General features: G+C 39.6%; 1 protein-coding gene and 1 long non-coding RNA gene across 5 annotated transcripts; one reads left to right on the forward strand and one right to left on the reverse strand.

Annotated features, from left to right (window-relative positions):
* The first annotated feature begins 57 nt into the window (after positions 1-57).
* Positions 58-7,593, forward strand: LOC127583275 (uncharacterized). Its single transcript, XR_007958236.1, has 3 exons — positions 58-180; positions 6,358-6,419; positions 7,448-7,593. It is a non-coding gene; the product is annotated as an uncharacterized LOC127583275 (long non-coding RNA).
* Positions 6,442-22,780, reverse strand: LOC127583273 (cyclin-L1-like). 4 transcript variants are annotated; one of them, XM_052039055.1, is made up of 11 exons: positions 22,548-22,780; positions 20,646-20,720; positions 18,874-18,983; positions 17,308-17,428; positions 14,065-14,129; positions 11,505-11,604; positions 10,819-10,923; positions 10,580-10,721; positions 9,633-9,753; positions 9,378-9,470; positions 6,442-7,753 (listed from the first exon to the last, which is right to left on the reverse strand). In XM_052039055.1, exons 2-11 carry the CDS (start codon positions 20,712-20,714, stop codon positions 7,387-7,389), a joined length of 1,293 nt encoding a protein of 430 aa, XP_051895015.1. In that variant the 5' UTR covers positions 20,715-20,720; positions 22,548-22,780; the 3' UTR covers positions 6,442-7,386. The 4 variants fall into 4 exon arrangements, with proteins under 4 accessions (XP_051895015.1, XP_051895016.1, XP_051895017.1 ...); XM_052039056.1 differs by having other exon boundaries at positions 6,442-7,750; positions 22,548-22,684; XM_052039057.1 differs by lacking the exons at positions 18,874-18,983; positions 20,646-20,720; positions 22,548-22,780 and adding an exon at positions 13,366-13,379 and having other exon boundaries at positions 17,308-17,358.
* Between the last annotated feature and the right edge of the window lie 2,501 nt (positions 22,781-25,281).

The following is a 25,281-nucleotide window of genomic DNA, read 5'->3' on the forward strand; positions in this document are numbered from 1 at the left end:
TTCTCACATTCCCCACTTCATGAATTGTACATGGATGGGCTTTCTCAACACGGCGGCTGAATTTATTGGAAAACAATTCGGAATAATCAATCTGTTAAACAGTTTTATAGGATCTGTAACAAAAGCAGAAAATGCTGGAGAGCTAGCAGAACCACTAGCATCAAAGGAGGGAGAAACAGGGTCGGTATTTGGGGTCAAGTGAGAAAATAAACGTGTTTTATTTTGGGGAGGGTGGAGAGGATGTCGGTCTGCAGTCATGCGAGCCATCTAGAGGTAACATTACACTTTAGTTCGAGACAGCAGAGAGAGAGAGATTTTCTGAAACAATTCGTGCAGAGCAAAAGAATGGAGTAATTGCCTAAAATGGTTAAATTCAATATTAAGCCCTAATGTAGCCAGGGAAAACTGTTCATCAAGCTTACATGAGCATCGTAGGAGGCTGAAGACAGACTAGGAGTGGGAGTCGACAGGGAATTAAAGCACTTTTGCGGACTGAACAGAGTTTGGATGATTGCTTTGCAGAACACCTCCAGTGTCTTGCTGAGTGCTTCCAGCTTTTCTGCTTTAATGATTTAGTTATTAGTATTACATAATGTTTGCAAAGTTAAGGATATAAACACCCAGAAAGTGCATATATCTAATAATATATTAGTATATGACAGTCAACTATTGAGGGGCGACCTTATAGAAGTGTTTAAAATTATGAGAGGCATAGATAAGGTGGATGGTAACAGTCTTTTCCACAGGGTAGGGGAGTCCAAAACTAGGGGGCATAGGTTTAGGGTGAGAGAGAAAAGATTTAAAAGAGACCTGAGGGGCAACTTTTTCACGCAGAGGGTGGTGAGTGTATGGAACGAGCTGCCAGAGGGAGTGGGTGAGGCAGGTACAACAGTATCATTTAAGAAGCACTTGGAGTACATGGAGAGGCGGGGCTTGGGCCAAACACAGGAAATTGAGACTAGCTGGGTGGGTGCCGTGGCCGTGGTCGGCTCGGATTGATTGGACCGAAGGGCCTGTATCTGTGCTGTTTTGCTCTGTGACTCTATTATTCTTACTGCATAAGTTTTAGGCAAACAATTCTAAAAAAAAATGTTGTACTTTATTCAAAGTAAATTAGATATTTGGAATATTTTACTAAACAAATTATCTGAAACATAAACATTTAGATTGTTTAAAATGCTAATAAGATGCCACGTTTTTGTTTTTGTTAACTCACTACCGCAGCTGACAAGCAGAGCTCATTTTGTGGGGTTAACATACAAGAACCTGAATGTGTGACGTTACCTTTCCTTTTCACTGATTTTTCTTTTCTTGAATTAAAACCTAGAAAATCTGATAATTCTGCCAAATCCACAAACTTGACTGAAAAAGAGTAATAAAGGGGCCATAAATTTCCCTCATAGATGAGATGAAGAAGAATCCTAAGCAATTCTGTAAGGGTATTAAAAGGGTAGCTAATGAGAAAGTTGGTCTCCTTAAGCATCAATGTGGTAGTCTTTGTATGAGTCATGGGAAATAGACAAGGTCTTAAATGAATATTCTTCGTCTGTATTTACTGTGGAGAAGGACATAGAAGCTAATGAATTTGGGGAGGGAACAGTGATATCCTGGGGCATATTGACACTATGAAGGAGGTGGTATTGGAGGTCTTGAAATGCATAAAAGTGGATAAATAACTGGGGCCTGACCAGGATGTTGTGGAAGCAAAGGAGGAGATTGCAAAGGTCAGTAAGAACATTTGAGGGGCATCTTGACAGGTACTTGAATGAGTAGGACATAAAGGGATATGGAATTAATGCGGGCAAGCAGGATTAGTATAGCTCTGCATGATGGTCAGCACAGACATGGTGGGCCAAAGAGTTTGTTTCTATGCTGTACAAATCTTTGTTACTCTCAGAATAATCAAATTACAGTCTGGTTATTTTTGAATGACACACAAATTGGTGGAGTCGTGGACAGTGAAGAAGGTCGTCAAAGGATACAGCAGGATTATAGATCAGTTACAGTTATGGGTGGAAAAATGACAGATGGAGTTTAATCCAGCAAGTGAGAGTTGTTGCACTTTGGGAGGTCAAATACAAGGGGAAAGTAAGTAGTTCATGGCAGGACCCTTAACAGCATTGATGTACAGAGGGATCATGGGTGCAAATTCATACCTCTTTGAAAGTGACAACACAAGTAAATATAGTGGTAACAAGGTGTACTTGCCTTCATTGCAAGGGGCATAGAGTATAAGGAAGCTGTGTTGTAAATGTATAAAACTTTAGGTAGGCTGCACTTGGAGTATTATGTGCAATTCTGGTCAGCCCACTACAGGAATGATGTGAAGGCTTTGGAAAGGGTTCAGAAGGGGTTTGCCAAGATGCTGCCTGGATTAGAGTGTATGAGCTATAAGAAGAAGTTGGACAAACTTGTGTTATTTTTTCTGGAGCATCAGAGGCTGAGGGGTGACCTGATAGAAGTTTATAAAGTTATGAGGGGCATGAATAGGGTAGACAGCCAGAATCTTTTTCCCAGGGAAGAAATGTCGAAAACTAGAAGGTATAGCTTTAAGGATGAGAGGGGAAATTTTCAAGATGTGCAGGGCAAGTATTTTTTTTTACAGAGTGGTAGGTGTCTGGAATGTGCTGCCAGGAGTGGTAGTGGAAACAGTTATGATGGTGGCATTCAAGAGACCTTGAGATAGGCACATGAATATACAGGGAATGGAGGGATATGGATCATATGCAGGCTGAAAGAATTAGTTTAATTTGGATTCATGCTCAGCACAGACATCATGGGCTGAAGGGCCTGTTCCTGTGCTGTACTGTTCTATGTATGCAGTATACTCACTCTTTTAAAGTAGATTACTAATTTGCCAAAGGCACGATCTGACACATGGGAATGTGAGTTTGGCTTTACACTCATAACATTGACGTTACTGGTCAAGACCCTGCATCAGGATTGAGTTCCTCCATAAGTTTGTTTTTTTGCTCCAGATTACAGCATCTACAGTCTCTGGTGTCTTCATTAATGAATTATTTTTAAAAGTTCAGATATATTGAACATCTCAGCAATACCAGCACTGAGGCCTGGACATTTGAAATGGTTGCTTTTGCTCAGCTTTTTAAAAACTTATACAGCTATTCTTTAGCACTTTTTATAAAAAGTTTGTATTAATCACTTGCAACGCAAACCTTCAAATAACATTTATTGATGTTTTTCTATAAACAAATATGCATAGCAATCTAAAGGGAATACATATTTATAAACTCTACAACACACCAAGAAAAACAAACATAAAACATGCTGCTGTAGGAGACAATTAAATCATATCTGGTAATTTTTCTTTTATTTATTCATTCATGGAGTGTGGACTTTGCTGACAAACAAACATGTTGTGTCCAATATAAGAGTCAATTGTATTGGTGGGACTGGGCAAGGACAGATTTCTTAAGAGTATTAGTGAATTAAATTTTTTTCAATGAAAATCTTGTCAGTAATGATAACCAGAATTCACAAGTTTTATAATCCCCAGCTGACATGATGGGTTGTGAACTCATGCCTTTTACTCAATGGTTCTGCTTTCTGGACACTGGTCAAATAACTTCTATTATACTACTGTGCCCCATATGTAGAATATATCTGAATATCATGGAAACTAGCTTGTGTTTCAGTATTTACATTCCAAATAAACAAATAACCTTTCACTTTGACACAAATTTGTAAAGTTGTTTCCACTTCCTGTCAACATAGTCGGTCCCCCTTTCAGTCTAATGTTGGCAGACTGAGCTAGTTCCTGCCTAAACCTGGAGACTACTAAAGCTTTCTTGCAACGTACAAAGCAACAAGACTGAGATTTCACTGTTTGTCCTGAGAGGTTGCAGCAGTGTTGAGTGTGCTGCCTTTCATCTTGTGTCAAACCAAGGTTTCATCTACCTTCATGGGTGGAAACTATTTTCTTGGCATCACCATCTGTGGGAGCTTGTGCACAAAGTTTGGTTGCTAAATTCATTACTGCATTATCTATATTTCCAAAGTACCCAATTAGCTCAAATATTTTTGGGAGATACTGAGATTATGAAACAGTTATAAAAACAAGCCCTTAGGATTAAATTTTTAAAATTAGATTTTACATTCAAATGCAAATTAAATGAATTACATTGAGGAATTTGCTCCAACAATTACATATCCAAGGAGTAAAAGTTGAAAAAACACTACAACAAAAAAAGAGGCTAGAGTTTTGGTATTATGTTTGCTGAACTTAAACTTAATTTTTAATTTTAAACCTGAACTTTATTAACCAAAGTTATAGGGAAATGCAGGTCTGTGGTGTTAAGCCACATTTCCATCATGATCTCACTGAATGGCCTCCTCCATTCCCAATTGTTCTCTCCATTCACAGCCCCATAAAGCTGTAATGCTCCAGAGTAGCACTGGTGCCTTTGACTCAGAGGAGTGTTGAGCTCTCAGTTAACAGTCCAACACAAAACACAAGTGCAACATTGTACTGAGTTGCACTGTCAGAGTTGCTGTCTTTGTGATGTATTAATCACATCTGCTGTCTTGGGAGGATGTAAACTATTTTGTACCATTATATCAGACACTGATAATCTTTAATGATCATATTCTGCACAACCTTCCACAAACTGCAAGTTGCCTACCAAGTCATAACACAATAACTACACTTAAAAAGTACTCAGAAGTCAAATTGGTTTACAATGTCTTAAGTGATCTAAAAGATTGCTAAAGAAATGCAAGTCTTTCCTTTCCCCTTTTCACCTATTTAGTGCACTGACCACTGATAATTCCATTCACCTCTGAAAGCTAATGGCATCCTTCGAAAAGGTCAAATTGTAAACTGACTGATGAAAAAATGTATTTTACATGGCTTGATACAATTCAGTATGTTGGAAGCAGGAGCTGTGAAAAGACATTTTCTATTAAATGGTAGTTAAAGGAAACAAACTAATGTATTGCTCTTGGGATTTGGTTGGAATTGAATATAACAAGGCAGGTATGGTGTGCTGTAGCCAGGTTGCAGGCCACTGTCAAGTGCTACTCAGAGGAATTGGTGGCATCAACAAGTGACAGTGACCATCAGGCATGGCAAGGTGGCTTCACAGTAGAGAATAAAAGTCAAGAGATAAAATCAATTTTTAGTGGAGAATGCGTCTTGTAGTGAAATCTTCAAAAAAAAAACAAAAAATAAAAGATTTGAGAACTAATGAATTATTAAAACTTCCCTAAATACTTCCCTAGGGTTTGATATTCTTGTGTGTCATAATATTTTCTAATTAATAACTAATTAGCAGGCAGCACTGTTACAGCAGTTAGTGTCTCTCTGCCTCAGCTCAAGACCCAGACTCAATCCTTGACTTGGCTGCTAAGAGAAGTTTACTTGTTCTCCACGACTGAATGGATTTCCCCCAGGTTTCCTCCCACATGCCAAAGATATACTCATACAACATTGAAAGAGGCCCTATCCAATCTTGTCCCATTTGCCAGCATTTGGCTCATATCCCTACAAGCCTTTCCTATTCATATACCTGGCCAAGTATCTTTTAAATGCTGTTAATGTACCTGCCTCAACCACTTCCCCAGGTAGCTCATTCCATATACCGACCACTCTCTGGATAGAAAAAGCCGCCCCTCAGGTTCCTATTAAAACTCTCCCCTCACCTTAAACCTAAGCCATCTGGTTCTTAGTTGCACAACCCTGGAAAAAAGACTGTATGCATTCACCTTATCTATGCCCCTCAATTTCATACACTTCTACAAGATCACCCCTCATTTTCCTACACTCCAGTGAAAGAAGTTTCAACCTGCTCAACCTCTCTCCATAACTCAGTCCTTGCGTTCCAGCAACATCCTTGTAAATTTCCCCTACACGCTTTCTAGTTTAATGGCATCTTTTCTGTAGCAGGGCAACCAAAACTGAACACTATATTCCAAATGCAGCCTCACCATCTGTATAACTGCAACATCCCAACTTCTATACTCAATGTCCTGACTAAAGACCACCCTGTCTACCTGCGACACAACCAGATACTGGCTGGTAGGTTAAGTTGCCACTGTAAATTCTCCCCCGTGTAGTTGGGTGGCCAGCTTGTTCATGGGGCTGGAAGAGGAAAGACGAGTGTAGATGGGTACTTGATGGCTGGTACAAATATGGTGTGCCAAAGAGTCTGTTTCTGTGCTGTATGACTGTGACTGAAATCTATTCAGACACTGCCAGATGAGGAGCGCTACAAATTTCAAACTACACTGGCCTTGAATTTGCAGAGAAAAATTTTATGATAGAAAATATTTAATATGTCTTCTTACCTTAATAAGCCACAAGCATGCAATAATTTCCCATCTTTACTCACTACGCAGGACTGGTTGCAAACTTCAAAGCAGCACCATTTCCAGGCTGAAGTAATAATCTGATAATGGAGGTGAGCATCAAATGGTATAACTTCATTGCACTCAATTTTTCTTTGTTAAAAAATTTATTTACAGTATATGCATATTCAAATCCCAGCTGTAATTCATAAAACTTACATATTCCAAGGCACATATATGTTCACTGCACTACATTAAAAGGCCTATGTACAGTATCTCCTGGTTAAGCAACTTATTCTATTAATAGAACAGAACACATACACTTGAATAGACAATTATCAGCGGTGAATAACCAATCCTCCTCCACACAAAAAAAGAAAATCTCTTTACAACTTACAAGTAACCACACTTAGGTACATTATTTGCCAAAGAAAAATATTAAGGTATTTTACACAACCACAAAGAGCATGGCTACTTTCTGAGAAGTATTTACGTATGCAGCAGCAATAAGTAGCCATGTATCTTTAAAAACTGTAACAGCAATCAAAGTATAATAGTTGGGACTGAGTACAAGATAACAGATGGCAAGTATTCAATCACACATTCAAAAGAGATTTTAAATAAAAGTCTTGCAATATGAAATTGGCACTGACTGGGCACCCCTTTAGAAATGCCAACAATGTGCACCGAACTGAACCAGAACTCTCACTTGCTCTTCCCCAACCCAGAAGCATGCACATACATGTCTGGTTATGGCCTTATATACAAACAAATCAAATTTTTAAAAATCACATTTAACACCAGCAAATTAAAAATAAATAAACCCTGAAATAACACAAGACTGTAAACCTGTACATCGAAGTTTCAGAAATTTTAATATGAAGTTGACCAACTCTAGGTGAGACACTATCAAAAACCCTACAAGTACATCAGCAGGAGCCACTACATTTCCCTTCAGAAAACTAGCAGTGCAATTTACAGAAGGAACCACTTAAATCTCTTTAACGAAGTTTAGAGATTATGTATAAATCCTGGAGTAATACAAGGCAATGCAAACTACAAGGATACAGGCTGAGTCCATCACCGCCTGTGTCTATTATGACTAGAATGACTGTTGTGATGCTTTGTGGATCTTTCATAGGATCGGGATTGCTCATGCCTTCGTTCTCTATGATGGCTTCTACTTTCTTTGTGCTTCCGAGGAAAATCCAAGCGCTCTCTGGACCTGCTTCTGGATCTTGACAAACTTTTACTGTAGCTCCTGCTGTGTGATCGCCTGCGTTTGTGAGCATTATACTTGTATTCTCGCATATCGTCATATTCCTTAGCCTTCTGCCTGCCAATGTAAGGCGAGCTTCGTTTGTGTCGTTGTGGAGGGGAATCACTGCGGCTTCTGGAATGGCTGTGGGATCGAGAGCTGTTAGATCCAGAGCGACTTCTCGTTCTTCTGCAGACAAAGAAGATTTGTTTAAACAGAGACCCAGAGTTTACCCACACATAATGTGAAAATATGAATTTAATGAGATCAGAGCAAATACTCTCACAACAGCCTAGTGAAGTCAATAGCGGTATTAATGGTACACCAGTGGACATGTAATAATTGTGTTTAACGGCAATACAAACCAAACAGTTCCTACAACCATGTGAATGCTTTCTCCTGAAGTCCGAACTTTGGTTCATTGTTTTAAATTTACATGGAGCTTGCAGCCTTTCACAGTCCTATAATGTTTCCTAATCCCCTATGGAGGGAAGTTGAATGTTCTAAAACATACCAACAAATCGTTAAATTGGTCCAAAAGCTGGAGGGAGGTTAGCTCTTGATATTTAATTCCAGCAGGTATAAGCACAAGCCGAGATGTCCTTCAGAAGCTAGGAATGAATATTTAATGTCTAGAGAACACGAGGGTATTCCTGCTCGCAATGTGTCCATGTGCCCAGAGAACGCTATGAACACTAACATTTTGTCAATCTTAGATTGCAGCAAGTTGCTATGAACACGGCCCTACAAACGATGTTCATCTGTGCCAGAAGTTCACTATGCTTTTCTTCATGGTATGATTAAACCAGACTTCCAAGTTACATAGCCATTTTAGCCTTGTTGTGGAAATCATTCAAAATGATGTATTAGTCTTCTATTTCTGAACAAACAGCAGTACACCTGTAAATTGTAATGTTCACCTGCAGCATATAAAAGCGAAAGTGTTTTGAGCAGTCCTAAGGAAGCACAGGTCAGAAAAACAAAAGTCCAATCAATCCGTGCTGTTACAGATTTTCTATAAATATCCCTCATCCTAGATTGTTCAACAGGCATGACGATTGAGGAAAGGTTCAAAAATTAAAAATCAGCAGCATACCCAAGTTTGAACTAAAATTTCATTAAATATATTGAACCATTTCTCATTAAAATAATAAAATTGTTAATAAGAGTAAGAATTGGTCATTGGTTCATTATTGTCACACGATACAATGAAAAGCTTGCGTGCCATTCAGACAGTTCATTCTGCACACAGCAACCACAAACAGCTGTAGAATCAACCCTGATGAAAAGAAACGGGAACTTTATAATCACCAAGCTAAACCTCGGTCCTTGTCCTATCCACTTATTCATGTCAAGCCCCAAAGTGACAAACTGCATCCGATGGGATTTCCCACAGAAGAAAGGAATTTAACCATTTTTGTTGCTGTTGCATAGGGAATTGTTTTAAAGGCAAACTCATGGATGCAAGGAGTAAAAGGAAAATCAAACCTGTTCAATTCTGAGGGCACATGCTAATTTAAAATCAATAAAATTTATGTAAAATTACAGAATTCAATTCAGTGAAAAACCTCAGGTAATTACTCTTCTGTTGTATGTAAAGCAGGATAAGACAGAACCAATGGCATTTCCAAAGAGTCAAAGTATCTTGTTCAAAAGAGGACACTGTACCAATACCAGATATCACCTGCACTAAGAATGCAACAGCACTTTGCTTCATTGTATTACATTTTGCTCATTCAAGTGAGTCCTTAGACAATCAAAAGTGCCTGGCACAAAATCAGCAAAGTACTGACATTTAAATTTTTAAACTCACCGCCTCCTTGGGGAATGTGACCTAGAGCGAGATCTCGAGTAACTGCGGTCTTTGCTTCTGCTTCGACTTCGGCTGCTCTTCCCCTTTTGAACACTGGAAACAAATGCTTTCAGGTTAGTGGATTTTTTTGAAAGCTACAATATATTTGTATAAGAAACAATTTTAACATTAACTTATAGCATTCAATTGTTATTGAAAACTAATTTATTACAGTTCCTAAATATATTAAAATTTATTATAGTAGATCCCACTTACCCATTTAATGGACTAGTAGATCGGGGCCACTTTTCTTCCTCATCCAGTTTCTTTCTAGCATTTTTCATTGCCTGAATGGACAGTGGTGAAGGTTTCTCGAACTTCCCATCCTTCGGAGAATCTGAAAAGAATGGATTTGAAAAGTAATCATCGAAACAGAACAGGGGAATAATATTTATCCCCTCAAATTTATTCTGCTGTTGAATTAGATTATGGCTGATCTTCATTATAACTCCATTTACCTACATTGGTTCCAGAACCTTTAATACTCATGCCCAAAGATCCATCAGTTTAGCAATTTTCAGTTGACCCGTCAACACCACCCAACAACCACTTTATGAACAAGTATTTGTTGACACCAGCACTGCATGTCCTGATCCAATTAATGTTTCATCTTTTTATTCTAGACCCCAAGAGATTAACAAAGAAAATAACAGTAGGTTACATGGCCCTTCCACACACTTCAGTCATTCAGTGAAGTCATGGCAATCTGATAGTTGTCTGAACTTTGTCCATCTGGGCCTCGAAAACTTTCAATTATTCCAGAGCATTAATTTGAAAAGATTCATGATGCAGAAGAAACGCCTTCTCATTTAACGTCTCAAGTGGCAATCCCTTATTTGAAAACAATGCTCCCTAGTTCTAGATTCCCCATGAGGGAGAACATTCTTTAATATTTTGTTTACAGTACGGGCTGTATTGTGCTGTACTGTTCTATGTTCTATTTTGGTTTAGTTTAAGATATTAATCCCTTTGTTATTTTCAGTGGTCTCTGGGCTTCACAAGTAATTCGATTAGTTATCAGGACAAAGACTATACAATAATTGGAATACTACACTAGTCATCATAAAAAGTTAAGTAATTTTCAAATGCTAAAAACTTCTGATTTCTGGCAGTTTAAATGAAAAGTCATTCAAGTTACTTTGAGTTTAAAAAAAAGTTCTGACCTGGTTTTGAAGATGGAGAGAAGCTAGGTGGAGCCTCTAATGCAGGAGTACCATCTGGCAAAAGGCCCTTAGCTTTTGCTTTTGCTTCTTGAAGAGCCACCTTCCGCTTTTCAACTTCACTGTCAAGGTGCTCCAAATTTGCCTACAAGCATAGTAGATACCTCAATTTAGCAACAAGTTTCATTGTATTTATTTACAATGATAGAAAAGCCAATTAGAGCCATCCAGAAGTTCCAGACCTTTTTCCTGGTGTACAGCTTTAATATTTTCACACAGATTTCTCTCATTTCTTCTTCACTTGTCCCAAACAATAAAAACCAATGGGGGCGATTTGGAAGTGGGATCTGAAAAAGATTAAGCTAAATTACGTAGCTATTAACTTAACTTGGCAGAGCTTAATTCTTAGTGCAACTGAAAATACTTCATTACAATGACTATACAGCACATCTTAATAGTTCCTGGCTCTGCAGTCAGATTTTGTACATGAAATGATGCATAACTTGCTTTTCATTTTGCATTAACATTGGCAATATCAACTATGGGTTTCTCTTTGATTAAATCCACAATGACTCATACTTAAGCAATGTAATCACATGCTTTAAAATGTAGACTGCTTTTAAAGCCAGGAACCATAGCTCTGAAGGTCTGTAGTGCAAGCACTGACCACAGAAGCTCTGAACTATGCAAATCACAAGGGCCTTGCAGAATTGATATGACCGATTTTTTTTTAAAAAGCCAAGGTTCCTAACCAGCAACCTTGTGTTTGATATTGACGACAGCATCCCCTTCAGTGGATAGCATCAGACTCACGTAAAGAATGTCTACTCGGCTGTGACACTGGACTGTGACCTCTGTCTGCAAAAATAACAAACATTGCAAGAAGAGAATGGTCTATGTTTACAACAGAAAGCAAATGTTCACTAACCTCAAGTGCCCTAGCAGCCAAGTAGATACACGCGCAGGCAATAGTTTCCGGTTGGTACCGCACAAATACATCTGTTCGCAGACTGTCATTCATATAATTCCTGAAATAGATAATAAAGATGTTGCGGCAACCTACCCAATACACTGCTAATTCCTCAGAGTAACAGCTTTAAAATAGAAAATTAAAGAGCCAAACAGGGTTCAAAATGCTCTATTTTCTTTTTAGCTCAACCAAACAAGTTGATCAAAGAAAAAGAATCTGAAGATGACCTATACTTTTTGAAGATGCAGATTAACTCATCTATAACATTTGTTCATTCAGACAAAACACCATTACAATGTGTGTGTGGTCTAGGAGCTCCAAGCTGTAGCTGAATGGTGTCTCCACATACTTGTCAGATAAACAGAATCTTAGGGCGCCAATTCAATCTACTCCGGAACAGACAATCCTTAAATCCACATGAATTTGCTACATAATATACTCATCTAGTGGATTTTTAAAATTTTACATTAAGCAGATATGAAATAGATTTACCAACATCACTTTATAGTGAAAAATGAATATTTACTGAGATATATCAAATCCCCCACATCATACAGAAAATAGGTACCTAAAATTGGTTTCTCCAGAGTCTAAGTAATTTCCATAAGAGTTGACCATTTTCAAATAGCAGTTAAGATAAGTATTCAAACCAACTTCCAGAATTAACTACATTGTAAATAAAAATTATCAGGTTCCCAAAACCATTAGTTACTGAAGACCAGGTTGCTGTCTACATTGGATTCTTTGTAAAACTATTACATGTTTTACTAAAACACTGCTATAAATCTTTGGTTCTAAACTGTGAAAAAGTATTAGTGCAAGTGTATTTTTCCACAAACAGATAAGCCATTTAGAAAAAAATCTTCACATATTGCACAAAGCATTTTGAGCCCTGTATGGTAATGAACACAAAATAAAACTGCGGAGAACCCATTTTAACCTCCGAGCTGATCTACACACTGGCCTGCTCTCATGTGATAAACCAATACAACTCAAGTATGTCTTAATTTTACATTACATGTCTTAAAATAACCATATTTAATGAAAGCCTTGTGATAACAATCCATGCTAGAATATCTGAACTTGTCTCCTTGATCACAAATGCATGTAATTTGCAAAAAAAAAACTTTCCATGCACTGGCAATATCCTAGACAATATTCCAATCATCTTCTCACATCTGTACAGAATAGAGATTAACATGAACGATCCTTTGTATATTTGGAAATAGTCCTTATCCAATCTTAATGACCACACCATCAGATTATCATGGAAGTGCTCGCCAGTAATCGTCACATTTGATTGAAATACTCGTGAAAGCACGTGCAATTCTCCCCAGCCTTCTTCAGGAACAACAGCAGAGAATCATTCTTCTTGATAGTTCCAGTAATCAATTTTCAGCCAAATCAGAAACTGAGAAGCTGCAAGATATCACAGGTGCTACACAACAGTCAGAAGAGTTTTAACAGTCTCAATAGCCTTTGAATAGGTTTTCTTCCATTACAGCAATTAACAAAAATTACATTATTGCTTCTAAACAATACAATATGTATACTTTAAAATTACAGATAGAAACATTTTACTTCAAAATATTAACATTTTACTATATATAAAACAATACAAGATTTTAAATTTCTATTAATTAAAGAATTTTTTGTTTAACACAAGAAGCAGTTGGCCAGTTACTATATACCACCTCTCACTAGACAGTCAGCCTTCTTGGAGAAGAACCTGCAATGGATTGGTTCAAAGTGGCAGCCAGTTAGGGCCATCCTGGCATCAAAGTGCTTGGAGGGCAGTTCAGAAGTCTTAGTCACTTACCATCAGGGTCTACCCTTTGATCGAAAGAGTAGAAAAAAAAGAGAAGTTAAAATGGGTTCTCAATTAAGCAAATGCTACACCAGCCAAAAAAGACGAGTAAGCAGAAATATGAAACATTATCCAATTAGGACTTTTACATAAATTAGGCACTACAATTGAAAATTAAGATTCAACAGTTCAACAAATCACATTATTCCCACCTGCAAAAGTGACCCAGGCACCCTATTCCTCCGATTTTTAGAATTAATGCCAATGAATAGATGTCATTACAGGTATTTTAACATAAGTTCCTTGGTTGAAAACAAGACAAGGTTTAACTTGTTACCACATGGTAACTTTGACCTTGGCTTTGTCAAGAGAGCCTAACAGAAAGATAAAGTGCCTCTCCAATGAAGAGATTTTCACTTTAAGTTATTTGGAGCAGCCACCCCAAATGCTCTCTTGCACCCTGCTTCATAGGTTTTCCAACCTGGGAGACTGCACAATTAAAAAAAAAATTATTTTTATTACCACAGTGGAGAATGTAGGCAGGCATGTTAGGCAGCAAAAATCAAATATCTGAAGTGGGGTTTGGGCTTGCCTGAACTAGGAAATAGTGCACAGTGAAGTGCTGCATGGGAGACGAGAGAAGCACATGGATACATATTTCTGCCACTGTCTTCGCTGGTTATCTCATAAAAACAGAGAAAATATACTTACCATGCAGTCTGGACCAGAGGCCGGTTACGTTCACATTCTAACACCTGAAGGTACATTACGATAATCTGGAAGATACAGGTTACAGAGTCACAACTGAACCTCAGTCAGTCACTAACAGTGTGGTTGTAAACAACCTAATACACCATTAACACCGTCCTTATTTTTCAATGAGTTGTTTAGCTTCTTTTTTCAGGTAAACAAATGTAGCAGAGAGCGCTTAAAAACAAGAATTGTTCCATTGAAGGCATATCTTCTCAAAACCCAAGGAGTTCAGTAGAATTAAATGGTTCTTTCATTCATCAGAAGAACTCGCTTCATAAGAAAATCTGCATTTTGTTATCATCAGCAAATATTGCATCACACATGGCAGTGCTGTTCAACTACAATGGACTACAGCTCCAGCAGTAAACACTGAGTTCTCAGCCTTTCGATTCCCAACTATAGCCTTGAATATTTACCTCAACTTTTCTTGTTTTGTAAAAAAATAGAAGTGACAAAAGCTGTCTTGGTGAAAGAGAATTCATTTAATCAATTACTAAACTACCATGGGATTCTTTTGTGTTGTAGATTGAAGTCAGTGTTAAATTCCTTCTTCCTCGCATGTATTTCAGTAATTTCCCTCAGAACTGTAGGGAAGTAAAACAATTTTCACACTATTGAAAGATTAATAAAATGTGTAGCCATTCATTTTATTAGATCTTAGACTCTTGCATTCATACAGTTTCCCTGAGACACATTCAGTCATCTACTGTGTTCTATTAATAAAAATCAGATCTTTGCCAATCTTAATGTATTCAGGTTGATAGATAACACTCTAGTGAAGGATGACAATTGACTTGTGCTCTTTCTGCCTCTTGTGCCTTGATGAGGTCTGGTTTGTATTGACAAGCTTGTATCAAAATTATCACAGTTTTTGTGAATGTACAACAGTAAGCTTACCACATTACTTTTGCAGAAAATGTACTCTAGCAAGTAGATTTGTACACAAGTACTGGAAGGGATAGGAGAAAGGAACCCAAACTTTATATTCTGATACAAAGAGCACTTACTTATCCAATGATGTTTCAATGGTTCTAATTGCTTTTCACTTCAGATGTTATACTTCATTGTTCCGACATCCAACAAAACTCAGTTTAAAAAGTCCAATAGATATATATAAAGTTCTATTGCATATTATTTGGAGCTTCTGGTAACCAAAACAAGGCACTGTTTCATCTGGCTTTGTAGAATGTGTTTCTGGAATGCAACAGCAACCTCTCACCAAGATGTACCAGGACTAGAACATAGAACATTACAGCACAGTACAGGCCCTTCGGCCCAAAATGTGCTGACATTTTATCCTTCTCTAACCCTTCCCTCCCACATAGCCCTCCATTTCTCTATCATTCATGTGGCTAAGAGGCTTTTAAATGTCCCTAATGTATCTGCCTCCACAACCTCTGCCGGCAGTGCATTCCACGCACCCACCACTCTGTGCAAAAAACATACCTCTGACACTACCCCCCCCCCCCATACCTTCCTCCAATCACCTTAAAATTACGCCCCCTCGTGTTAGCCATTTTCACCGAGGAAAAGTCTCTGTCCACTCAATCTATGCCTCTTATCATCTTGTACACCTCTGTCAAGTCACCTCTCATCTTCCTTTGCTGCAAAGAGAAAAGCCTAGCTCAATCAACCTATCCTCATAAGACATGCTCTCCAATCCAGGCAGCATCCTGGTAAATCTCCTCAGCACCCTCCCTAAAGCTTCCACGTTATTCCTATAATGAGGCAACCAGAACTGAACACAATACTGGTCTAACCAGTTATATAGAGCTGCAACATACCTTGCGGCTCTTAAACTCAATAACCCGACTAATGAAGGCCAATACACCACGTGACCTCTTAACAACCTAATCAACCTACGCAGCAACCTTGAGGGATCTATGGGCTTAGACTCCAAGATCCCCGTTCCTCCACAATGCTAAGAGTCCTGCTATTAACCTTGTATTCTGCCTTTGAATTCGATCTCCCGAACTTTATCACTTCACACTTTTATGGGTTAAACTCCATTTGCCACTTCTCAGCCCAGCTCTGCATCCTATCAATGTCCTGTTGTAACCTATAGCAACCTTCCACACTATCCACACCACCACTAACCTTCGTGTCATCAGCAAATTCACGAACCCACCCTTCCACATCCTCATCCGAGTCATTTATAAAAATCACAAGGTAAAAAACTACTAGCCCATCATCAAATAAATTACACAACTCTTAGAATTTGCACTCTAACATTTATAAAAGCATTCCAATTTTGGTGCTTTTACGCCTTCCCTTTGTAACTTCATTTCTAATTCTATTAGCAGATTTGATCATATAATCCAAAGTCCCTAAAAAGAATCAGTTTGCTATAATTACCATTATGTGACCATGTAAAAGGAGAGAAAGCATTCCAATTGTGACAGAGGGCCAATTGATCTAAAAGCTATATATTCAACAAGAAGAGTGACAGTTTCAATGTAAGGGGTTAACCATTCAGGGTAGAGATAAGAAATTTCTTTATCCAGAGAATAAATCTTGGAAATTCTCTTCAAGAGGGCTGTGGAGGCTCAATTAAGGAAAGTGGTACCGAGATCAGCCATTATCTTACAGAACGGCAGAGACGCAAGGGGATGCATAGCTAGTTCTACATCTATTTCTTTGTCCACAGCTGCCTGACGTGCTGAGTTGTGGATTTCCTGTTTTAATTTGAGATTTCTGTGATCAGCATTTTATTTTTAAAATCAAGGTCTTTAATTACATCCAAAATCCAACGTTTAAGAACATTTGAAATTAGCAAGTCACCAAAAGATAGAATCCAAATGGCAGAATAGGACTACTAAGACTGTCAACCTTCAGTGCCTCACCATTAGCATTGTAATAAAAATGTTGGATTCAAACAAATTCGCGTGAGTCCCTTCTAAAGTATGTAGTAAAACGGCATTTCTGACAACCTGGTAGAAAGTGCAAATGGCTGTGAAAACACTGCAGTAAAATTTAGGCCTGATTAACTGCGGCTTAAAACAAGATTTAAAAAAATTAGAAAATTAAATGCTCACAAGACCAAAAAGTTGCAAATAAGTTATGCCCATCTTTTTGAAAATCTTAGCTTCATGTTGATAAAAGGAAGAACATTTGGCAGCTCAACTTTTATAATCCAAACTAATGCTTGAATAAACATGTTTTAAACATTTCAATCTCAAACAGCAGATTAAATTGACAGACCTTATGTGGATGCTTGACATGAACACAGAATCCCAGCTCCTTTAGCACTCGTCTTTCTGCCTTGATCACTTGGTTCTTTAGGTTGACATAACTCTGGTCCAAAGGAAGTGGCACAGGAGGTCTTTAATGTAACAGAAAAAACATCAGTCCGGATAAATACTGGTTCTATGCTAAAGCTATAAATGTTAGCCATAATTATCCTTAGAACATAGAACAGTACAGCACTGGACAGGCCATTTGGCCCACGGTGTTATGCCGATCTTAGTGCCAATAAATATCCTTGCATGACCATATTAAGCAGAACTTTTAATTTTGGGGAAAGGTCAACTATTCGACATTAAATCATAAGATTATCTTTTTGAACTCCCACAACACTTGTTAGTTTCTTCAGTTTGGTAAATTGGTTCTATTGTCACATGTTAAGAAAATTACTTCAGGCAGTTTCAATGGCATGCCCTACATGTCTAAAGACGACAGCTCAACCCAAAAACTTTATGTACTAACCAAGTTCCCTGGCACTCTCTATAAATGATATGTATGCTTCAGCAATTAACTATAACAATGAAGTAGGATTAGGCCATTTGGCCCTTCACAAATGCTCTGTACTTCCGTAAGATCCTGACCGATCTTTTACCTCAGCATCACTTTCCTGCATTGAATCTCTATCTTGACTCCCTCATTATCCATATATCTATTAATCTCTGCCTTGAACATACTCAGCCAGAGTCTCTATAGGCCTTTGGATAGAAAATTCATTATCATCCAGTAAAGAAACTTCTCATCATGACTATCCACTTGTTTAGTGTAACCTCAAGAAATACACCAGCCAAGAGAAACATTAATTCCACATCTGCCCTGTCAAGTCCTGTAAGAATTTTGTATGTTTCAGTTAAATCAACCCTTATTTTTGTAATCTCAAGTTCAGATATCTGGTCTGCTTATTCTTCTCACAAAGGGCAATTCCTCCCCTCTGACCCCAATCCTTGGATTCACAAGAAAATAACATTTGCTTATTTATCTTATGGAAATAATTGCTTCAAGAGACAGACTATTAAGGTCAAGATATCTTATTTAACCATCCAGTTCAAGAATGTGAAAGGAAAAAATAGTAGGATCTTCATATTATCTCAAGAACAAGGTTCACACTGAAAGCAAGTTCCTTCTTGGCAGAGCAGCTTACTTCATGATGAGGCAGTCATCCATAGTAGTTATTCTACTCTGAAAAATTGTAACTATCTCAACAATTAAACAAACAGTGGCAAAAAAAGATCTTCCAACCCAAATATAAACAAACACCACAGTTATTTAACCTACTTTTAACCATCACACAAGTCACAACTGCAACTTCAAATAACTCTAGCTCAGCCTGGTATTTAGACCCAACTATTTTTCCTAAATTTACGGTCTAAAGCAAATAGTTCCAGCTTAGAGTTTTCTCCAATTTCAATTAGTGCCAAATCTTTTTTTAATGGAAGGAGCTGGAACAAGCAGCTTCTTCTATTGCAGCTCACCTTTAATATCAAATATTCCTTAATTCTTACTAATCTATAAATATGCATAACTTACTTCTTCTCCCTGAGTTTTCGTAAATGATGAAACACATTGATAACATCCCGAATACGCCGGGGGTCTTCCTCAATTTTAGAAGCCAAATGAACACAAGCCATTGATAATATCTGTTGTGGGAGAGAAAACAAATGGGAACATGTTAACTTTCAAGTTATGAAATTACTTGCTTTCTGACCATCTTTTTAAAAACTCTTCCAGTGGCCATCTAATTATCTGGACATTTGCCTTTATTCTTAAAGCCAAATTCATCCTAAAAAGTTTATAATTATTTAAAAAATTAAGATTTCACACTCATAGCCTTTCTGAAGAATGGCTAAACAGCTGGTCTATGCATTAAGAAATTTCAACAGCAAATGAATAATCATAGGGCACTACAGCACAGAAACAGGCCCTTCGGCCCAGCTAGTGCACACCGGTCTGGTTTTCTGCCTAGTCCCATCTACCTGTACCCAGACTATACCCCTCCATACCTCTCTTATTCACGTACCTATCCAAACTTCTCTTAAATGTTGCAATTGAACCCGCATCCACAACTTCCGCTGGCAGCTCGTTCCACACTTGCACCACCCTGAGTGAAGTAGTTCCCTCTCTGATTCTCCTTAAATATTTCACCTTTTACGCTAAACCTATGACCTCTAGTTCTAGTCTCACCCAACTGGAGGGGGGAAAAAGCCTGCATGCATTCACCCTATCTATACCGCTCATAATTTCATATATAGGAAGTCCCCGACTTACAAACGCCCATACTTACGAACCGACCTTTGTGGTTGGTTCATAAGCGGCCCGGCCCCCAATCCTACCACGGCGGCAGTACACCTTCTTTGGCCCACCCCGGGCCAAGTACGTGTGGCTGGGGCCATGTGCGGCCATGATCCCCGGCCCAAGCGTGCATGCGCAGCCGCGATCCCCAGCCCAAGTGCACATGCGTGGACACTGTTCCAAATTACGTACAAATTCAGGTTATCAACAGTCTCAGAAATGGAACTCATTCATAACCCGGGGACTTCCTTACTTCCATAAGATCTCCCCTTATTCTCCTGCACTCCAGGGAATAAAGTCCTAACCTATGGTTAATGGTTAACAGAAGCTGTTGTGTTAATGGCCCATATTAAATCAAATGCATAGGAACAACTACATGCTCCTCAAAGAGCCATAGGATCTTTAATTTTTACTTCTGCAAGCAAATGCTACCCGAGTTGTTTCAGCCAGAATGAACTATTTTTATATGCTCAGGCAGCAGGATTTACACTGCAGATACAATGCAAGATTCAGGACATCAGAGAACTATATTTTATTGTAGGCTCCATGATATTTTTCATTCTCAAATCAAATATGCACATCTTTATCACAGAAGTTCCATGCCATATAACTCTATGGCTAAGTTATGAAGAGAAAGCAGTGACAACAACCCTGGATATTTTGGTACCTCTGGTGGGACTCCATTACACAAATCATAATGCAGTTTCACATACTCAAAATCTGCTTAAACTCATGTAAAATTAGCCAAGACCTTCAGTGGGCTACAGGATCCCAAGAATGATACCAACAACTAAACAAAAAGCAATTGTCTAATGGTATCTTCCACAAGTTTCTCCTGCCCACTCAGTTGCAACAAGTACAATGGTAACTGCCAAACCAATGTATATCCTTTATATTTCTCCAAGCAATATTAAGATTTACAAAGACACTGTATGGAAGTAATATATTGGAATTTATTATCAAATATCTTTCTGTAATCTGATTACATGTATAATTGTTTTAATTCTCACCTCCATAGGATGCTTCACGAAGGATTTTGAATAGAAGAACCGCTGAAATAAAACTTGCCCAGTTGCCATTGCTACCTAAATCAATGAAGAGAATGTAATTACCTAACAAATCCATGATGCCTTCAGCTTTTAATTGTATCTTAATAAACTTGACAATGAGAACAGTGCATTTGTTTCCATACATTTAATTTTTCTATTTAATTTTCACTCCACCTCTATTGCTTAAGCTCCCCCCCAAAGTACAGAGTAATCTAGTTACAGTACTGAACTAGAAACACGATCAAGTGAAAATCCACCCACAAGGCATTGCAAAATTAAATTTCATGCATCGGACACTGCAACAATTGACTGAAAGTCGATGGATTGTCTTGCACTGTCAATTAATTCACCAATATCGTCCAGGAACTCAAAACTGCCATCCCTAACTCCATGGCCTCCATTAGACCACATAATTCAAGTCTCTTAATATTCTCTGCAGCAGTCTAACAAGGCACCTGTGCACAATTAATGCATCATGAAGACACCAATAGGTAGAAGTGATTATATCACGAGTGATTTTTGTAATTGAGGAAGAGATCCCATCTGGCTGAATTTTCCAAAAAGTTAGCTAAATTTGCAATTGGGGTGTACAGACTTCAATAACACTTTTATCAACTCCCACATGGAAGAGACCGGTCCAAAAGCTAAGTGCCCACAGAATCCAGGACAATTTGGACCAAAAACTGTCTTAGTGATTGGAGGCAGGAAGTGATGGTTGTGGGTTGCTATGCAATTGGAATCCTGTGACTAGTGGTGTACCAAGGGGAAAAATTAATATGGGGCCCTTTCACATACATCAAAGATAAGGATGTGAATGTGAGAGGTATGATTATTAAATTTTCAGATGAACAAAAAATTGATGTTTTGGATAGTGAGGAAGGTTATCTTCAGTTTAAAAAACATGAGATGGTAAGACAGGAAGAGCAATCAGAACTTCAAAGGGTTCTGAACTACAGATGCTGCTGACCAGGTGAGTGTTTTAATTCAGATTTACAGTATTGTTTTGTTTTGAATTTTCATTTACAGTGGAAGTCTTTGTTTCTTTATTAAACAATGCAGATATAAATAAGATATTAGATAAGGGATGAATGGCAACAACGGGTGGAAAAGAATGTGGAGTTAATGTTACAATCAAGCATGATTTCATTAACTGGTGAGTAAATGAGAGTCAAAACAAAAACAACGTTGTTTATTTTTGGAGGAACCAGGCAAAAAATGATAACCCATCAAAATAAACAAGTTTTTTTTAAAAATCAACTCTACAAATCAAACCACAATCTCAATGGCTATGGTTGTGAAAAAAAAGGTCTGGTTTCTGCACTGAGTGTCCAGGCAGTGAAGATCTACGTCTAGCCTCTACCAGCGGCCTTGACCTAGTTTCCCGTTTGCCACCCTTACACCTCCTCACCACCCCCACACTACAACCAAGACTTCTTGGGACAATCGAAAATACTGCTAATGCTTAGATAACGTGTGAACCCTCCACTTCCAGCTACCAGCGAAACCCCGATTGATTCCACAGTTCCAACCGCTTCGCCTTTCGCAGCGATCCCGAAACCTCCTTCCGCGGCCCTCACCGGTCCTCGTCTATCCCAGCGCAGCTCAACTTGGTAAAACCACTGCCCGAGAGGAGCTGCTGCCCCATCCTCCATCGGCCTCGGCGTCCTCCCCCGCCGTCTCTCCCTCCCTACCCCCACTCCCCACCCTCCGCCACCGCTGCTGCCCCGTCCCCTCACAGACCCCTCCCTACACCCTCCCCCCGGTGCCGCCCCTGCTGCCCCCTCCCCTCGTTGCCCCCCCGCCAGCCCCTCCCCCACAGACCCCTCCCCCCCACCCCCCTCCGCCATCGCCGCCGCGGCCTACCTGAGGTAGCTTAAGCAAAATGCCGGCGGCTTGGATTAACTCGCATCCCACTATTCGCAAGTCGGTTTCCACCTCCGGATCCAGCCCATCGGTTACAGAGGCCGTTAAAGAAAGTTTTTCTTCAGAAATGAGGCAGTTTTCCAGGGTGAGGGCGATGCTGGAGTACAACTTATCGCCGATCAGAATCCACTCGCCGCCATTTTCTGCCTCTCCCCGATCCTCGCGCCTTCCGCCAGCCCGTCGGGTAGAGGAAGTCCCGCCCACAACCTCGGCTCGATTGGTCCATCCCTTGGCGTCCTCCGGCCTTTGTCCGAGGACTGGCTGCTGAATGGCGCAGACGGGTGTCAATCATGGATTCCGCTCTGTAGTGCCGTGATGTGGCGCCGACTTTGCGCAGATCGGGAGGAGCTCAGAGCGTCGATGAGCGACGCTCCTCCACACGGGAACGGTGGACGGGTCCGACGTGAGTCACGCCTCCGAGGTACAGGCGAGAAAGTAATCGGAAGAGACGCCACAGTGCGCGGTCTGGGCGCCATTATATAAGCATCAGGGGCAGGCGTTGGCCTTGTGGCCCGTCCGTTCTCTTTCTCCCGGCCCGGCCCTGCCCCTGCCCGGCACCGCGTCCGTGTCCGTGTCCTTGTCCTTGCCCTGCCCTGCCCTGCCCGGCCCGGCCCACCACACCCCACCCCACAAAATGTTGGGGAACCTCCGCTCAGGCACAGAGACTCACCTGTTTTCAAAGGTCCTGCTCCAAATCTGGCTCCAACAAGGTGAAACTCACGAGCTTTGTGGAAGGAAAAGTAAACCAGGGAATCACAGAGGGAAAAAATCCCTTCACTTTTTTGAAAGGAGAGAGGAAAAATGTGCTTGGTAGTGGCGTCATACTGAAGGTGGTGGAATGTAGAGAGCATAGTTTGTTGAATGTGGAAGTGGTGAGGTGAAAGGTGTCACCATCATAGAGCTGAATGGTACAGAAACAGGCTCTTCTGTAATTTGTTGTAATTTTATGTGCCATTACCATTTCCTCTGGCAACTCGTTCCATATAACTAGCACTTACTATGTGAAAACTTGTCCCTCAAATCTCCTTTAAAATTTCTCCCCTTTCATCTTAAACCTTTGCACTTTATTTCCAGACTCCCATACCCTGAGAAAAAGATTAATTCTACCCTTTCTATTGCCCCCACAATCTTATAAACCTCTGTAATTTGCCCCTTAGCCTCCTATGCTCCAGTGAGAACAAACCCAGTTTATCCAGTCTCTCCTTGTAACTAATGCCCCCCATTCCAGGTGTCATCCTGGGTGAATCTCTTGTGCACTCTTTCTAATCCTACCACATCCTTCCTGTAGTGTGGTGGCCAGAACTGTACACAATACTCTACGTGCAGGCCTAACCAATGTTTTGTACAGCTGTAACATGATACTGAGAATAACAGTTTGAACTGCCTTGGCATATGCCAAATACCTTCTTCATTACCCGATCCATCTATGTTGCCACTTTTAGAACTATTAATTATTGTCATCTCCCCCACCACCAGGTATTTCACCTCCTAAAATGCATTACGTCACACTTGTCTACCTTAATGTGTGTCAATATCCTTAACACTTCCTCCTTCCTGATATAAACGGGATCCAGCATATCAGCATAACCTCTCCTAGCTCTCTAGCCTCCATACCTTCACCCTAGTGAATAGTAATGAGAAGTGTTCAGTTAGGGCTCCACTCATATCTTCTGGCTTCACACATGGATTTCCCTGTTGATCCCTGAGGGGACCTATTCTTTCCCTACCTACCCTCTGCTGAGGTCAAGGGATCCCTGTCCTTGTGTTTGGGTGCAAACAGTGTTGTGGAAGATGTGTTAAAAAATCTAATTGTCCTTTGGATACCTGCCATCTTTACAAGGTCTGGGCTATATGTGATTGCAATCTCACACCAAACATGGTTAACTTTTATCTGGCATCTGAAATGGCTAAGCAGTTGTGTCAAACCACTATGTTCTCACTGTAATAGCATTGATTCTTCCCTTCTCAAAGTAACTGTACTGTGGAAACATTCACTACACATAGGTTGGATAAGGCCCAGGACAATGTCTCAGGGCAGATATGTATGGGGAACAAATTCCATTCTTACCTGTGAAGAAAGTATTTTTAAGACAGTTACTTCATCCAATCTGCTCACAACACCAACAAATTTCCTTTCGATACTTAGCTCTCTCGATATCAATGCAAGTTAGGGTCTCCCTTTTTGTATTAATTTCATGCACGTATTGTCTGCCAACATAAATTTGCCCTCATACCCCTCCTCTGTTCATTCTCTTTCTGATTGATCTCTGCAACTTCTTCAGCCATATGCCTTTTGTTTTTCCTCTCCCCTGAATCCGAGTGTCATTGATCTCTTTCCCAGTGGCATTACTTCCGTTCAATGTTTTCCTCGGGGAAGTGAAGGTGAAGGAGTGTCATTCTGCTCACGAAACTATTTGACCTAGAGTCCTTTGACAAAAAATATACCAATGCCTTTGGGGACGGAGGGGTGGAGAGAACAAGTGGAGAAGGGACAAGTGACGGGGCTCAGCTGGCTTCTGGAATCCTTCACCACTACTTCTGTGTGTACAGTGCAGAAGGTACTTGGCTTTAATCCATGATTACAATAAAAAATGTAATAATAGGCAGACATGCTGAACATTTAGCTTTTGCTTTTCATTTGACACTTTCTCCAGGTTTGAATGGAGTGCACAAG

This window comes from Pristis pectinata, chromosome 26, assembly GCF_009764475.1.
Source record: "Pristis pectinata isolate sPriPec2 chromosome 26, sPriPec2.1.pri, whole genome shotgun sequence".
NCBI lineage: Eukaryota > Metazoa > Chordata > Chondrichthyes > Rhinopristiformes > Pristidae > Pristis > Pristis pectinata.

What these genes read in the sequence shown, in the direction of transcription:
- LOC127583273 (XM_052039055.1), bottom strand. Translation starts at nt 20,714, where the DNA reads ATGGCAACTGGGCAAGTTTTATTTCAGCGGTTCTTCTATTCAAAATCC. An exon ending in AGCTGTACACCAGGAAAAAG is followed by an intron (nt 10,722 to 10,818) that starts GTCTGGAACTTC and finishes CTATGCTTGTAG; the next exon opens with GCAAATTTGGAGCACCTTGA. An exon ending in TCTACTAGTCCATTAAATGG is followed by an intron (nt 9,471 to 9,632) that starts GTAAGTGGGATC and finishes ATTTGTTTCCAG; the next exon opens with TGTTCAAAAGGGGAAGAGCA.